Consider the following 18,360-nt stretch of genomic DNA (forward strand, 5'->3'; position numbering starts at 1 on the left):
GTCCCAAGGGTAATCTCTAAGGGTCCATTCACACGTCCGTTGTTTCTTTCCTGATCTGTTCCGTTTTTTGCTGAACAGATCTGGACCCATTCATTTTCAATGGGTCCTGAAAAAAACCAAACGGACAGCTCAATGTCTGATTTTTTTTCAGGACCCATTGAAAATGAATGGGTCCAGATCTGTTCAGCAAAAAACGGAACAGATCAGGAAAGAAACAACGGACGTGTGAATAAGGCCTTAGCTTGTGCTACATAACGCCCAGACAGAAAAACTCAGACCAAATTAATAGTGCCACCAGCAGCCCATATTAATTACATGATCATGACTGCATATCTTAGGGGGAGCACTCCGTAGCAGTTACAAGCAGAGCTGAGAGAAACATTAATGTTGTTGCTGCTACCACCAATCTAGCAGGCAGCATGAGGGGCGTTTCTTCTCCTAGCAAATATGCCTCAAGTGTGGTTAGTGCGCTAGAAGTAGGATGGCTATGGAGCTGCAAGTTGTGCCAAGAATTAAAAGGTTGTTTGTCCTTTGCAAGTTATTGGTAGCAATTGTGACCATTAGATGGTGCTTTTAGTGTATGTTACAACAAGCAGCTATAATTATTGCAAATAGTCGCCAAATAAGAGAGGAAGTCATTACTAATGTTCACTAAATATCACAAATACAGATGACATGGAACTCTGTTAAATACAAAGCATGTGTAACCTAAATGAACAATATTCCATGATCTAAAGCGTGCTCCTACCTCTACTTTATACTTCTTGCGGGCTTTGGACACACTTATTGCAAGGTGTGCAACCATTACAAAGCTGGCTGCACCAGTCAGGAGCACGTAGCCATGTTCTTTAGACAGGACGACCATTGTGAGTCTGTAAACAATGGGAACGTAACATGTTAAAGCATATGTCCATAGAGTTCAACAATGTTCTAGGTCTCAGGCTGTACAATAAAACTGCTACAGTGTGTTAAAGAGACACTGTCATGTTTACATTTCCAGTTTTCTGTTCCATCATATGAGCAGAAAACAAAAAACTAAAAATGAAGTTTCAGATCAGTCAAATGACAATCACCAATGATGTCGGACAGACCCCACTGACCGCCCAGTTTCACATCTGCAGCATTGCGATCCGGCTGCCACTTCTGGCAGAGAATGCCGGGAATTGGCCGGACACAAACCATAGCCGGAATATGGCCAGATAATAGGGTCAGCAGCCATTCCAGTGCCGGATCTAGAGAATTCTGGCAGGCTGTCCTGTGCTGGAATTGCTGCTGCAGATGTGTAGCTGACCTTGTATATGGAGTCTGTCAGCCGAAGTGTTTGTTACTTTTATGGAAATCCTAGCGCTGCATGTTGCGTTATTTTTCCTATAAACATCTGCCATGGAGGCTGCAACCCAAGTATCAACTCCACCTAGTAAACTTATAAAAGTGATAGAATTGTAGTCTCCCCCAATATGATGTAGTCCTACTTCTAATGGAGCTGGCCAGCTATACAGATCTTTATTGCAGCTTAAGTAGGAGAAGCTGATTATTTCCCCAAACATCACCATTGCACCCATATTCTATGCATTTCTGATTTCCAGTTTGCACAGGGTAAAAAACACACATTTAAAAATTACAACTGGGATGAAAGCACTGACCTGCATACATCCTGTGTCAACAAACAGTACAGAATACAAATATCTGGACAGTAAGAGTTCATTCAAATATATACAACGTTTGGTACTACAGGTGAAACTCTAAAAACTAGAATATCGTGCAAAAGTCAATTTATTTCAGTAATGCAAATTAAAAAGGAATTGCATTAATGCAGCTTAAAATTAGAATTTTGTGAAAAGGTTCAATATTCTAGGCTCAAAGTGTCACAGTCTAGTCAGCTAATTAATCCATATCCCCTAAGCAAAGGGGACCTGAGATTGTGACTGGGGTTTTCATAAGCTATAAGCCATAATCATCCAAATTATAACGGATAAAGGCTTGAAATATCTCGCTTTGCATGTAATGAGTCTCTCATATATTAGTTTCACCTTTTTAATTGCATTACTGAAATAAATTAACTTTGCACAATATTCAAATTTTTCGAGTTTCACCTATAGGCCTCTTTCACATGAGCGATACGGATTGTGTCAGGATCTGTTCAGGGAAAAACTGGTTTTGCACAGTTTCAATCATTCTTCTGCAATTGTGTTCAGCATTTGCATTTCTTTTCCATCTAGAATATATCTAGAATGCATGCGTTTTTCACACACGTGAAGAACAACAATCTACATCTCACAGCAACCATCACTGAAAACCACATTGCATCCGGATTTCTTCTGTTTTTCACACAAGCCCCATTCACTTCTATGGAGCCAGTGCTGCATGAAAAAAACAGAAGGAATATGCTGCGGTTTCCTGAAAGCAAATGAATTCGGTCATGATGCTATGCGTTCAGTACACGCATCCCATCTGGATGGAAAACTCGCTCATATGAAAATGTCCTTACTCTTCAGTGTAGTACAGAAAAGCCAGATGGAAACTGATGCCAGCAATCCTCCTACAGTTTTCTATGCAATGTTCTGAAATTTGGTGCATCAGTTCATAAGCCAGACCATGCTGCAGATCAGGGACTACGGTTCTGACACTCATCACCTAGATTGCATTCAGGCCAGACTAACTCAATGTCTGCATTACACTGTGGATACCTAGATACACAAGTGTCAGCTTCAAACTGTTAGCAAGAAGTTAAAGGCAGATTCAACAGCAAGAAAGGTGTCCTAAATTGCCACTTTGCAAGACACTATACCTCATCATCTGGGGACAGTTTGTACCAGCTACTGAAGAATGTACTACAAGTTAAAGGCCATGTACACCTTCGGAGGAAATTTTTGTTTATGATTGCATTTAACTCATTTTTGGCTAAATATCATTTGTAATTTGCCTTTATTAAAAATATTAACACTAAACTACTAAGAGGTCATAAACACTTGTTTAACCACCTCCGGACCGCTGTACGCACAGACGCGTACTGGAGGTGGTTGTTTAATTCCTCCTGGACGCGCCGGCGCGTCCTCTCGCGAGATTTCGTGCATTGCCGGCCCGCGCATGCGCATCGCGGGCCGGCAAAAGTTAAAGAAGTATTTCGTCACCAGCCTGCCAGCCACGATCATTGGCTGGCAGGCTGGCGATTTTCAAAAAATCAAATCAGAAGCCAGATAACAGATCATATTAGTAAATATGATCTGTTATATGGCTTCTCTGCTCCTCTGCTGGTCCTTTTCGTCGGTTGGATCCAGCAGAGAAGCAGACATCACTGTGAGTACACACCAAACACTGCCCTTAGCCCCTGATCACCATCCATCACCCCCATCATCCAAATTAACCCCTTGATCGCCCCCTGTCAATCACTTAGTGAAAGACAAAAAGTGATCAGTGTAAACTGACTTTTTTTTTTCACTAGTATTGGCTGTTAGGTTTTAGGGATAGTTTAGGCCCCTTGGTTAGGTAGTTAGCGTCAGTTAGCGCCCACCCCACCGCAGTCACTTTTATTCGCTGTTTAGCGTATCGCTAATCAGCCTTTGTACTTTTATAGTATCTGTAAGTGATCAAAACTGATCACGGTCAGATTTATAATAGTATTAGTGTCACTTTAGTTCGCCCTCCACCCAAAACGCAGTGTTTGCCCGATCAGGCCTGATCGGTCGCCCACACGTGCGTTCACCCACGCCCGCCCCACCGCAGTGACAAAAAATTATTTTTTTTTGATCACTGCACATTCACTTTACACGCTCTGCGGCGATAAAAAAAATCAGTTTTGATATTTTTTATCAACCGCAGCGGCCTCCGGTACTTCGCTAGCCTCCCCTTTGTAAGACAGGCTTGCTTTTTTTCTTGGGTAGTCTCAGGGAATACCCCTAAATTTAGTAGTCCAAATGTCAAACAGGGGGTATTCTTCTGAAGAGGCCTACAGGATTCTGACCCAGTCGGATGAGGAGTGGGAACCCTCATCTGACGAATCTAGCGGGTCAGAATATGAACCTGTAGAAAGCAGTGGCTCTCTGACCCAAAGTTCGGACGAGGAGGTTGAGGTCCCTGGCAGCACCAGGCGTACCCGGCCCCGTGTCGCTAGACCACAGGTTATGCAGGATCCGCTTCAAGAGCAGCAGAGTGGGGCTGTCGCTGCCGGATCACGTTGTGAGGCATACACCAGCAGCGCAGCCCTTCCTGGACCTAGTACCAGCACTGCCGTACAACATGGTGAAGTAGCGAGCACCAGAAGGGCAGTTGAAGCTGGTACGGTGGCACGTGCACTAGTTACCCCGTCGCAGCCACCGCACAGACAGGCCCGTAGAGCCCCTAGAATCCCTGAGGTGCTGGCAAACCCTGATTGGCAGTCACCAACTTCAGCCGCACCAGTAGTTCCCCCTTTCACCGCCCAGTCTGGAGTTCGGGTTGAGACGGCTCAAATCGGTTCGGCCCTGGGATTTTTTGAGCTGTTCTTGACTGCTGAGCTCTTGGACTTAGTCGTGGCAGAGACCAACCAATATGCCACACAATTTATAACCGCAAACCCGGGAAGCTTTTATGCCCAGCCTTTCCGGTGGAAACCAGTCCAAGTTTCCGAACTTAAAATTTTTCTGGGCCTTCTCCTCAACATGGGCCTGACAAAAAAGCATGAATTGCGGTCATATTGGTCAACGCACCCAATTCATCACATGCCCATGTTCTCTGCTGCTATGTCCAGGACACGATTTGAGGCCATCCTGCGTTTCCTGCACTTTAGCGACAACACCACCTCCCGTCCCAGAGGCCACCCAGCTTTTGACCGGCTCCACAAAATTCGGCCCCTCATAGACCATTTCAACCAGAAATTTGCAGATTTGTATACCCCTGAGCAAAACATCTGCGTAGACGAGTCCCTAATACATTTTACCGGGCGCCTTGGCTTCAAACAATACATCCCAAGCAAGCGTGCCCGGTATGGGGTCAAATTGTATAAGCTCTGTGAAAGGGCCACAGGCTATACCCACAAATTTCGGATCTATGAGGGAAAAGATCAGACCCTGGAGCCGGTCGGTTGCCCTGACTACCTGGGGAGCAGTGGGAAGACAGTCTGGGACTTGGTGTCACCCTTATTCGGCAAGGGGTACCATCTTTATGTGGACAATTTTTACACAAGTGTGGCCCTCTTTAGGCATTTGTTTCTAGAACGGATTTGCGCCTGTGGCACCGCGCGAACTAGTCGCGTGGGCTTCCCCCAACGGCTTGTAACCACCCGTCTTGCAAGGGGGGAGAGGGCTGCCTTGTGTAACGAAGAACTGCTCGCGGTGAAATGGAGAGACAAGCGTGACGTTTACATGCTCTCCTCCATTCACGCAGACACGACAATACAAATTCAAAGGGCAACCCGTGTCATTGAAAAGCCCCTCTCAGTCCACGACTATAATGCGCTCATGGGAGGGGTGGACTTCAATGACCAGATGTTGGCTCCCTATTTAGTTTCCCGCAGAACCAGACGCTGGTATAAGAAGGTGTCTGTATATTTAATTCAATTGGCGCTCTACAATAGTTTTGTTCTCTACAGTAAGGCTGGGAGAACACGATCCTTCCTCAAATTCCAGGAAGAGATCATCGAGAACCTCCTTTACCCAGGAGGTTCCGTGGCCCCATCCACCAGTGTAGTTAGCCGTCTACACGAGCGACATTTCCCCAGTGTCGTTGCTGGTACCTCAACCCAACCGCCACCCCGAAAAAAATGTCGTGTCTGTAGCAGGAGTGGAATAAGGCGTGACACCCGCTATTTCTGTCCTGACTGTCCGGACCACCCTGCCCTATGCTTAGGAGAGTGTTTCCGGAAGTACAACACACAGGTACACCTAGCATAGGGATCACATCTCACCAGGACAGGCACACAGGGCTATTAGGGCCCTTTCTCTCACAGCTGCTGCAAACCTCTCCTTTCACCTGGGATAAAGTGCATAACGTACTTCGCCACATCTTTGGGCGATTTGCGCTTTGCACATTGTCCCATGGGGAAGGAGAGGTTTGTTCTATAAAGGTAAAAAAAAGAAAACAAAAAAAAAAAATTACCGGTAAGTAAAAAAGTTTAAAAAAGTTAATATGTTCTGTTCTAAAGTTAATAAAGTTATTGCTTTGCGGCCTGGTTTTTTCTTTTTTGTTTTGTTTTTTTTACCTTCCAGGTGGACCAACCGATCGACCAGCTGCAGCACTGATGTGCATTCGGACAGAAGCATTGCGCTGCTGTCAGATTACACGCAAGTCGGTGTATGCGGCGCTGCAAGACGAGATTTCTCCTCTGCAGTAAAAGATATGTTTGCCGAGGCATATGAGCTGAGGAGGTGGCGGTGTTCATATACTTTGGCAAACACTTTGTATATATAAAAAAAAAAAAATCCCGGCAATGATTTATTTATCCACATCGATTGATGCGAATCTGTGCCGTTCATTTTTTTCTTTCAGCCCAGAGGCTGAACGGAAAAAAAAAAAAATCTCATTACCCGTATGCTCAATATAAGGAGAATAGCAGAAACTCCTAATGCTGGCCATACATGTAATGATTGCGGAGACCCTCAAATGCCAGGGCAGTACAAACACCCCACAAATAACACCATTTTGGAAAGAAGACACCCCAAGGTATTCGCTGAGGGGCATATTGAGTCCATGAAAGATTTAAATTTTTGTCCCAAGTTAGCGGAAAGGGAGACTTTGTGAGAACAAAATCAAAAAAATCAATTTCCGCTAACTTGTGCCAAAAATTTTTTTTTTCAATGAATTCGCCATGCCCCTCATTGAATACCTTGGGGTGTCTTCTTTCCAAAATGGGGTCACATGTGGGGTATTTATACTGCCCTGGCATTTTAGGGGCCCCAAAGCGTGAGAAGAAGTCTGGTATCCAAATGTGTAAAAATGCCCTCCTAAAAGGAATTTGGGCCCCTTTGCCCACCTAGGCTGCAAAAAAGTGTCACACATCTGGTATCTCTGTATTCAGGAGAAGTTGAGGAATGTGTTTTGGGGTGTCTTTTTACATATACCCATGCTGGGTGAGATAAATATCTTGGTCAAATGCCAACTTTGTATAAAAAAATGGGAAAAGTTGTCTTTTGCCAAGATATTTCTCTCACCCAGCATGGGTATATATAAAATGACACCCCAAAACACATTCCCCACCTTCTCCTGAGTACGGAGATACCAGATGTGTGACACTTTTTTGCAGCCTAGGTGGGCAAAGGGGCCCATATTCCAAAGAGCACCTTTCGGATTTCACAGGTCATTTTTTACAGAATTTGATTTCAAACTCCTTACCACACATTTAGGCCCCTAGAATGCCAGGGCAGTATAACTACCCCACAAGTGACCCCATTTTGGAAAGAAGAGACCCCAAGGTATTCGCTGATGGGCATAGTGAGTTCATAGAACTTTTTATTTTTTGTCACAAGTTAGTGGAATATGAGACTTTGTAAGAAAAAAAAAAAAAAACATTTTCCGCTAACTTGTGACAAAAAATAAAAAGTTCTATGAACTCACTATGCCCATCAGCGAATACCTTAGGGTGTGTACTTTCCGAAATGGGGTCATTTGTGGGGTGTTTGTACTGTCTGGGCATTGTAGAACCTCAGGAAACATGACAGGTGCTCAGAAAGTCAGAGCTGCTTCAAAAAGCGGAAATTCACATTTTTGTACCATAGTTTGTAAACGCTATAACTTTTACCCAAACCATTTTTTTTTTTTACCCAAACATTTTTTTTTTATCAAAGACATGTAGAACAATAAATTTAGAGCAAAATTTATATATGGATCTCGTTTTTTTTTGCAAAATTTTACAACTGAAAGTGAAAAATGTCATTTTTTTGCAAAAAAATCGTTAAATTTCGATTAATAACAAAAAAAGTAAAAATGTCAGCAGCAAAGAAATACCACCAAATGAAAGCTCTATTAGTGAGAAGAAAAGGAGGTAAAATTCATTTGGGTGGTAAGTTGCATGACCGAGCAATAAACGGTGAAAGTAGTGTAGGTCAGAAGTGTAAAAAGTGGCCTGGTCTTTCAGGGTGTTTAAGCACTGGGGGCTGAGGTGGTTAAAGGGGTTGGTTGCCTGGGTTCAGAGCTGAACCTGGACATAACCCCTTCTTCCCCCACTGTGACATGAGCATCAGAGCAATTAACGCTCCAATGCTCTCCCTTGCCCTGTGCTGAATCGCTCAGGGCAAGGGCTTTTTCTGGAGATCCGGTGACGTACCGGGCTGTCCATAAGGTAAGCTAGTAGCACGCTTCCTCCTAGCAGTGAGCCTGATGACATCACTGACACTAATGACTAGGCTTTAGTGCTGTCCTAACCTGTAAAACAGCTAGAGCAGTGCTAAAGCCCGCCAATCAGCGTCGGTGACGCCGCTGAGAATACTGCAAGGAGGAAGCCTACGACTAGCAGAAGGGGTGGGCGATATAGGCGATATGGATTTTGTGCATATCGCCTATAACGCCGGACCGCGATATGACCACGGAGCGGTAGTGAAGATTGGTTACCATGGCAGCCAGGAGTCATGCTACTGAAGTCCTGGCTGCCATGGTATGTTAGTGAGCAGCATTATACTCGCGTGCGCCATGGCCGCCGGTCGCTCCTTCTGTCTGTGCTGCGCATTGCTAATGCTTACAGCATTAGCAATGCGCCGCACAGACCTATGCGAAGAAGGAGCGCACGGCGGCCACGGCGCACGCGAGTATAATGCTGCTCACTAACATACCATGGGAGCAAGGACTTCAGTAGCGTCCTGGCTACCATGGTAACCGATCGGAGCCCCAGCATTACACTGCTGGGACTCCAATCGGAACTGGCCACTGCCACCAAGGCTGGGGGGCACATGAGAGGCTGGCTGCCATGGTCAGCTCCCTGCTGTTGTGTGCACAAAGCACAGGGCAGCAGGGAGAGTGTAAAGTCCTATTCACCCTAATAGAGCTCTATTAGGGTGAATATGACAAGGGTTCTAGCCCTTAATTCCTTAAGGACACAGCCTTTTCTCACCTTAGGACCAGGCCATTTTTTGCAAATCTGACCAGTGTCACTTTAAGTGCTGATAACTTTAAAACGCTTTGACTTATCCAGGCCATTCTGAGATTGTTTTTTCGTCACATATTGTACTTCATGACACTGGTAAAATGAAGTAAAAAAAAATTTTTTTTTTTGCACAAAAAAAATACCTAATTTACCAAAAATTTTGAAAAAATTGCAAATTCCAAAGTTTCAGTTTCTCTACTTCTGTAATACCCCCAAAAATTGTGATGACTTTACATTCCCCATATGTCTACTTCATGTTTGAATTATTTTGGGAATTATATTTTATTTTTTGGGGATGTTATAAGGCTTAGAAGTTTAGAAGCAAATCTTCAAATTTTTCAGAAATTTACAAAAACTCAATTTTTAGGGTCCAGTTCAGGTCTCAAGTCACTTTGCGAGGCTTACATAATAGAAACCACCCAAAAATGACCCCATCTAAGAAACTACACCCCTCAAGGTATTAAAAACTGATTTTTCATACGTTGTTAACCCTTTAGGTGTTGCACAAGAGTTATTGGCAAATGGGGAGGAAATTTGAGAATTTCATTTTAACCAATTTTTTTCCACTAACAAAGCAAGGGTTAACAGCCAAACAAGACTGTATCTTTATTGCCCTGACTCTGCTGTTTACAGAAACACCCCATATGTGGCCGTAAACTACTGTACGGCCACACAGCTGGGAGTAGACTGAAAAGTGCGCCGTATGGTTTTTGGAGGGCTGATTTTGCTGGACTGTTTCTTTGACACCATGTCCCATTTGAAGCCCCCTAGAGTAGAAACTCTATAAAAGTGACCCCATCTAAGAAACTACACCCCTCAAGGTATTCAAAACTGATTTTACAAACTTTGTTAACCCTTTAGATGTTCCACAAGAATTAATGGAAAATAGAGATACAATTTCCAAATTTCACTTTTTTGGCAGATTTTCCGTTTTAATAATTTTTTTTCCAGTTACAAAGCAAGGGTTAACAGTAGGGATCGACCGATATTGATTTTTTAGGGCCGATACCGATAATTTGTGAACTTTCAGGCCGATAATTTATACCGATATTCTGGGTATTTTTATTTTTGAGGAAAAAAAATAATAATTTCCTACACGAATCTGCTGAAAATGTATGTTTATTGTTAACGTGTATTTTATTTTATTTTTTTGTAAATTTTTCATTTATACTTAATATTTTTGTGGGTTTTTTTTACTAACTTTTAGCCCCCTTAGGGACTAGAGCCCTTGTTTTATTCACCCTGATAGAGCTCTATCAGGGTGAATAGGATCTCACTCTGTCCCTGCTGCCCTGTGCTCTGTGCACACAGCAGCATGGAGCTTATCATGGCAGCCAGGGCTTCAATAGCGTCCTGGCTGCCATGGTAACCGATCGGAGCCCCAGGCTTACACTGCTGGGGCTCCGATCGGAGGAGCAGGGGAGAGGGGATCCTGTGGACACTGCAACCAATGAGTAAAACTGGGGGGAGAGCTTGGGTGGGGGGGGCGCACTGCACCACCAACGTTTTTACTATTGGGATGGGGGTGGGGGGCGCGGGGCGCACTGCGCCACCAATGTTTTTACTATTGGGATGGGGGGCGCACTGCACCACCAATGAAGATAGTCTTTCATTAATTCATATACAGGAGGCGGGAGCTGGCTGCAGAATCACATAGCCGGCTCCCGACCTCTCTGAGCGGTAGCTGCGATCCGCGGCACCTAAGGGGTTAACTACCGCGGATCGCAGCTACCGTTCAGAGAGGTCGGGAGCCGGCTATGCGATTCTTCAGCCAGCTCCCGCCTCCTGTATATGAATTAATGAAAGACTTATCTTCATTGGTGGAGCGGTGGCCACAGCCCCGCCCCTCCTCTTGTCCTCTCTCCTCTAATTGGCGGCAGCGGCAGCACAGGGGGAGGGAGACACTGCTTCCTTCTCCCCTGTGCTGCGGAGGGAACACGGAGAGCGCTGAGAGCAGCGCATTCTGTGTTCCCAATATGTTATCGGTATATCTGCAAAATAGATGCCGATAACGGTCAAGATCCTCAGTATCGGCCGATAATATCGGTAAAACCGATAATCAGTTGATCACTAGTTAACAGCCAAACCAAACTCAATATTTATGGCTCTAATTCTGTAGTTTACAGAAACACCCCATATGTGGTCGTAAACCGCTGCACGGGAACACGGCAGGGCACAGAAGGAAAGGAATGCCATACGTTTTTTGGAAGATTTTGCTGGACTGTTTTTTTTTTTTTACACCATGTCCCATTTGAAGCCCCGCTGATGCACCCCTAGAGTAGAAACGCCAAAAAAGTGACCACATTTTAGAAACTACGGGATAGGTTGGCAGTTTTGTTGGTACTAGTTTAGGGTACATATGATTTTTGGTTGCTCTATAATACACTTTTTGTGCGGCAAGGTAACAAGAAATAGCTTTTTTGGCACCTGTTTTTTTTTTGTTATTTACAACATTCATCTGACAGGTTAGATCATGTGGTAATTTCATAGAGCAGGATGTCACGGACGCGGCGATACCTAATATGTATACAATTTTTTTTATTTATGTAAGTTTTACACAATGATTTCATTTTTAAAACAAAAAAAATGTTTGTGTCTCCATAGTCTAAGAGCCATATTTTTTTCAGTTTTTGTGCGATTATCTTAAGTAGGGTCTCATTTTTTGGGGGATGAAATGACTGTTTGATTGGCATCTATTCTGGGGTGCATATGACTTTTTGATTGCTTGCTATTACACTTTTTGTGACGTAAGATGACAAAAAATGGCTTTTTTTTACACAGTTTTTATTTTAATTTTTTTACGGTGGTCACCTGAGGGGTTAGATAATGTGATATTTTTATAGAGCCGGTCGATACTGACGCACCGATACCTAATATGTATACTTTTTTTAATGTAAGTTTTACACAATGATTTCATTTTTGAAACAAAAAAAAAAAAAAATCATGTTTTAGTGTTTCCATAGTCTAAGAGCCATAGTTTTTTCAGTTTTTGGGTGATTATCTTGGGTAAAGTATGATTTTTTGCGGGATGAGATGACGGTTTGATTGGTACTATTTTGGCATACATGCGACTTTTTTGATCACTTATTACCTTTTTTGGGAAGTAAGGTGGGCAAAATTTCTATTTCATCATAGTTTTTTATTTTTTATTTTTATGGCGTTCACCGTTCGGGTAAAGTAACATGACCGTTTTATAGATCAGGTCGTTACGGACGCAGCGATACCAAACATGTGTAGGGAATTTTTATTTTTTTTTCATTTTTAAATCAGTGATAAATGTTTTTTGATTTTTACTTTATTTTCACTTTTATTCACTTTTTTTGACCCAGACCCACTTTGTTCTTGAAGATCCAATGGGTCTGATGTCTGCATAATACAGTACAATATATATTGTACTGTACTGACTATTTTACACTTTGTCTGAACAGATCTATGCCTTTAGCACAGATCTGTTCAGCACCATGGACAGCAGGATGCCTGAGAGGCATCCTGTTGCCATGGGAACCTTCCCCGTCTGCTCAATCCTGGCCAGAACTGCGCAGACGGGGAAGGGCAAGGAGGGGGATCTGTCGGGGGGCTGTCTGGGGGCTCTCTCCCTCTCCATCGGGGGGCTGCAAAGGCACAGCAGCCCCCCGATGGGAGAGGGAGCTCCCTGAGCTGTTAACCTTTTCCATACAGCGGTCAGTACGGACCGCTGTATGGAAAGGGTTAAATGGCTTACATCGCAACGCAGATGTCAGCCGTTTATACCAGGGTGTTAGCAAAAAGCGCAAACCGCAGGTCTGAATTGACCTGCGGTTTGCGGCGATCGCCGATACAGGGGGGTCAGATGACCCCCCCAGGCGTTGTAACAGGATGTCGGCTGAATGATTTCAGCCGACGTTGCGATTAACCCCCGCGGCGCCGGAATCCCGATTTTAAGTTAAGACGTACCAGTACGTCCTGTGTCCTTAAGGACTCGGGAAATAGGGCGTACCGGTACGTCCTATGTCTTTAAAGGGGTTGTCCCACTTTGCTTTTTCAATCTTACGAGCAGTAAATGTCCTGATAACTTCCTGGTTTGGCTCAGGCAGTTAAGTGAAGGCCGGCCACGCCTCCTCATGACTCACCCTGAGAGCTCAGTCCTTGCTCGTTCATGTGGATGAGTCATCCTTCTGGAGCCTGCAGAGTATATAAAGCCCATCCCCCTGCTGGGGAATCACTCAGTGACCACTGACCAATGCTAGTGAACTAATGTAGTAACTTGTGGCTGTCCTGCATTCTAATAGGTTTTATGTGTAAAAGTGTGTGTTACAAACCCATTCTGTGCAGCAAAAACAATAAATCACTACAGCCCAAATGCATGTTAGCTAGTAGCCCTATGAGCTGTGCTAGATATAGATAGATATATTCACTGACTTATTACCCAGCTTTCCCGGTGTACAATATTATTACAGACTTATTACCCAGCATTCCCGGTATCAGATATTATCACTGACTTAATAATATTGTACACCGGGAAAGCTGGGTAATAAGTCAGTGATATTACCCAGCTTTCCCGGTATCAGATATTAAGTCTGTAATAATATTGTACACCGGGAAAGCTGGGTAATAAGTCTGTAATAATATTGTACACCGGGAAAGCTGGGTAATAAGTCTTATAGACTTATTACCCAGCTTTCCCGGTGTCTGATATTATCACTGACCTATTACCCAGCTTATGGGGGGGGGGGGGCATCTGTGGATGGCACTTATGGGGTGGGGGGGGGGGATCTGTGGATGGCACTTATGGGGTGGGGGGGGGGGATCTGTGGATGGCACTTATGGGGTGGGGGGGGGATCTTGGGATGGCACTTATGGGGTGGGGGGGGGATCTGTGGATGGCACTTATGGGGTGGGGGGGGGATCTGTGGATGGCACTTATGGGGTGGGGGGGGGATCTGTGGATGGCACTTATGGGGTGGGGGGGGGATCTGTGGATGGCACTTATGGGGTGGGGGGGGGGGATCTGTGGATGGCACTTATGGGGTGGGGGGGGATCTGTGGATGGCACTTATGGGGTGGGGGGGGATCTGTGGATGGCACTTATGGGGTGGGGGGGGGATCTGTGGATGGCACTTATGGGGTGGGGGGGGATCTGTGGATGGCACTTATGGGGTGGGGGGGGATCTGTGGATGGCACTTATGGGTGGGGGGGATCTGTGGATGGCACTTATGGGGTGGGGGGGATCTGTGGATGGCACATATGGGGTGGGGGGGGATCTGTGATGGCACTTATCGGGGTGGGGGGGGATCTGTGGATGGCACTTATGGGGTGGGGGGGGGGGGATCTGTGGATGGCACTTATGGGGGGGGGGGGGGATCTGTGGATGGCACTTGTGGGGTGGGGGGGGGGGGATCTGTGGATGGCACTTATGGGGTGGGGGGGGGGAATCGGTGGATTGTCCCCATAGTGCCCACAGTAAAGTGCACCTAGTAATCTCCCTATAGTGCCCATAGTAACTTCCTCCACTGCCCCCAGTAATCTCCCTTCAATGCACCCAGCAATCTCCCTATAGTAACTTTCCAAACTGCCCCCAGTAATGTCCCTACACTGCACCCACAGGCTGTCAGAGGATTACTAGCACTGGCGGCGGGCCAAGTCACTTACATGAAGCCCGCCCCGCCAGTCACCAGCAGCCTCTTGCTGAAGCTCCCAGGCAGCTCGCCGTCAGCACTCATAGTTATGAGGTAAGAACTACCACAGGACCGGAGTAGAAGGACATGCTGCGTCCCGTCCAATGGCCGCCAGCTGATTGGACGCTCAGCATGACGTCACAGCCCGTCCCGTTGCCTCTGCAGATGCGGCGGCTGGAGCTGCGAATGTCGCCGGGCAAGGTATAGGAGGAGATGCTGGGGCTCCTGCTGACTTCGGGGCAGTGGTAGTTTGATTCGGGACCCTGGCCCCGGATAAAAAGCCCTAGCGACACCGCTGTCTGTCAATCCCTCTTATGTTTGGCTTATTCAAATAAAATAAAGTGATATATGCTATGCTTCTTATTCCAGGCGAGCCCAGACCCGCTGCTCATTAGTGGCTCACGTCTGGCTAAGGAGAGGGAGGTCGCATATACTGATTTCCAGGAGGGCTATTAGAGAAGACGTGGAAGGGGGTTTAAATTGGCAGAGTGAGCGCACGGCGTCCTCTGTTGCTATGACGCCGTGCGCTCCCTCCTGCTGCCGGAATACAGTGATACTCTCTTATAGATCATAGCAGTATATCACTGTATTCCGGCGGCAGGAGGGAGCGCACGGCGCTCCCTCCTGCTGCCAGAAAACAGTAATACATTGCTATGATCCGGCGCCCGCGCATGCGCAAAACTATGCGACGTGCGCGCTCACAGTGTGAGCGAGAGGCCGGCTGTAGGATCGCAATAGTTACCAGTGCGCAGGTGCGGCATGGATGCGGCCGGCGAGATGTGGCCGTATCCATGGGATACCAGCACAAACAAAGGAGAGTGAAAGGAGCGTTTTTAGGCCGAATGCTAAGTTTTTTTTAATTACATGTATTGGAAGAAATGTTTAGTGGGGGGCAATGATTTAATGTAACCCCATTTAATGAAGTGGGACAACCCCTTTAAGGGGTTAAGGAGGCTAATAGTTAAAAAAAAAAAAAAAAAAAAAGTTTAAACCCCCCCCCCCCCCCAAATATAGAAAACAATATATCGCGATATATATCGCATATCGCACATGCTTAAAAATATATCGCAATATAGATTTTAGGCCATATCGCCCTCCCCTACCTAGCAGTGTAAAAATATAAATAAAAAACCCTTGCCCTCACAACGCAGCACAGGGCAAGGAAGGACATCAGAGTATGAAATGCTCATGTCAGAGTGGCTGAGTGGGGGAAGAAGTGGTAATTTCCAGGTTTAGCTCTGAACCTGGACAACCCCTTTAAGCCACATTCTTATCAGTAAGATAAGAACTGAGTTATAATGAATACTTATAATGTCTGTCTGAGAGCAGAGATAGGGAGCCTGTCTGCTCCCCAAATGAAGGAAAAGACAGAAAATCCACAGGCTGCTACTACAGCATCTCAGCTTTGTACACACAAAAATCCATATTTTTAATAACCAATAAAAAAATTAAAAAAAGTTGCTCAAAATAAGTACAATGCCCCCCCCCCCCCCCCAAAGGTATACATAGCCTTTAACCATTTGCACTAAGAAAACAGACGGATTCTTTTACTTCTGGCCTGTCTTTGAATCACCTTTTCACCGCACCAATCCCCAGGAAGCAGAGGTCTGAGGGAGTATACCATCACATCTTATCAGGGTCACTACCACTCCCATCTTCTGCACTAGCTCCTCAGGGGCTCCCTGCATATGGTCATGAGTCCAAAGCCCAGAACCAATAAAAGGTAACATACAAAATTACAGCTACCTTCATAAGTGATTTTAAAAGGATGTTGATACAAACTAGTTTGCGTTCGTAAAGGGGTTGTCTCATCATGGACAATGGGTGCATATTGCTAGGATATGCCCCCGTTGTCTTATAGGTGTGGGTCCCACACCTATATCAAGAACATAGCCCCGCAAGTGAAAGAGGATGCACCGTGTATGCGCAGCCGCCCTCTATTCACTTTCTATGGGGCCAACGAAAATAGCCAAGCACTGGCTCAGCTATTTCCATCAGCCCCATAGAAATGAATGGGAGCGGGGGCCGCGCATGCACGGTACGCTCCCATTCACTTCTATGGGGAGCCATCTTGGTGGTGGCCAGACTGGAGTCCTCTAGCCACCACCTTGCAGGGCTCCGCTCTCAATATAGGTGCAGGTCCCAAGACCATGGGGGCATATCCTAGCGATATGCCCCCATTGTCTATGATGAGACAACCCCTTTAATAGTTTCATATCAGCACACCCAGGGGCAGGAGTGAGGGGTTACCTGTGCCAACTACATGGTATGGCTTGTGTGATGAGTTATCTGAGATGCCATCCACTTATTAGTGTGCCCCAGGACTGTAGAGCAGGCGTATTACTGGTTTGTGCCAAACTGGCAGAATTACAAGAGATAAGGGTCACAATTGATTACTCACACCATTTTCTTGCCATGCTGAGGAGCAGCTCTGTTCTCGTATGGTTATGGTTTACACCCAGTGACACCCCACTGCATTAATAGGGTCCATCAGGTCCAAACAAGGTGCCCGTCCCTCCTTCAAATATGACTCTACAACACATTATCCATCAGCAGCCATACACGGGACTAACCCAGGCCTATCCTCCGGCAGGGGCCACCATCACTATCTACCTCAGTGCACGAGCTGGAGGGGGTGCAGTATCCTTCAGTCTCTAGGCTTTCATGGCAAGGTCAAGGTAACAGGGACCAGGAAGTGAGAATCCAGGGCAGGGCGCCGTCATTCAGTGCGAGACAGTGGATGACCAGCACGCCCTGTCCGCGGCTCCTCTAGGGGTCACATTCACCTAACTTACCGTCACCCAGTACCCCGCACTCCGACGACCTATGAGCCCTGCAAAACCTGCAGCGTGCGTGAGAGTGCCGGTGTTCTGCCGAAAGTCTATAGCGGAAGTCACGTGCCGCGCTGCGCAAGCGCATTTCCACGAATCATCCCTGCAGCCTCCATTGAAGTACTTTGCGCACCGCGCGTGCGCACAATTAAGGGTATAGAGACGTCTTAAAGTGACAGTCATCTCCAGTAAAATACAGCATCTACATTAATTTGTACGCTCGCCGCATCGGGCTCGGCCTCGCTGCGCTCGGTATTTAGTAAAACTTAACTCTATGCCGCCATTGATACTAGTAAAGAAGGAAATGGATGGTAAAGAAAGAGACTATCCATAGTTAGTTTTACTAAATACCGAGCGCGATGCGTGGCGACTGAAGCGAGCCAGCGAGGGTACAAATTAATGTAGATTAATGAGTGCTGGGGGGGGGGGGGGGCGGAGGAGCTGTATTTTAATGGAGAGGACTGTCACTTTAAGAAGTCTCTATACCCTTAAAGGGATTATGTCACCAGGTTTCACCCGTCAGCTAAACATATGCTGATGTTCAGGGCCTCATCAGGATTCCTAATGTGGGCTTCTAAATGTGATCCGTAGCCTTATTTTGCTAATAAACAGGTTTTACTAACCTGTCACTCAAAGAAATAAGGTGCCCAAGGGGATGTCAAGGGATGCAAGGTGCCGGCCGCACCCACCGGCGTTCGTGCCCAGCGCCGCCTTTCCAGACTTCTGCACCACCTCCTAATCTTCTGTGCCGCCTCTCGCTGTAAGATATCGCGCGTGTGCACAGGGCTCTGAGAGGCTGGCGCCAGAATGCAGGTCATACCTGGG

At 46.0% G+C, this 18,360-nt stretch overlaps 1 protein-coding gene across 3 annotated transcripts in view; it reads right to left on the reverse strand.

Annotated features, from left to right (window-relative positions):
- MGST3 (microsomal glutathione S-transferase 3) overlaps nucleotides 1–17,600 on the reverse strand; it is a 150,075-nt gene extending 132,475 nt beyond the window's left edge. The window contains exons 1-2 of one of the 3 annotated variants that reach the window (XM_040408032.1): nucleotides 17,500–17,600; nucleotides 749–872 (exon numbers count right to left, since the gene is read on the reverse strand). In XM_040408032.1, the coding sequence (XP_040263966.1) occupies nucleotides 749–865 (117 nt within the window). In that variant the 5' untranslated portion in view covers nucleotides 866–872; nucleotides 17,500–17,600. Of the gene's footprint in view, nucleotides 1–748; nucleotides 873–17,277; nucleotides 17,425–17,499 lie in introns of those variants that run through there. The other 2 variants (XM_040408030.1, XM_040408029.1) reach the window with 2 other exon arrangements.
- Between the last annotated feature and the right edge of the window lie 760 nt (nucleotides 17,601–18,360).

This window comes from Bufo bufo, chromosome 9, assembly GCF_905171765.1.
Source record: "Bufo bufo chromosome 9, aBufBuf1.1, whole genome shotgun sequence".
Classification (NCBI taxonomy): Eukaryota; Metazoa; Chordata; class Amphibia; order Anura; family Bufonidae; genus Bufo; species Bufo bufo.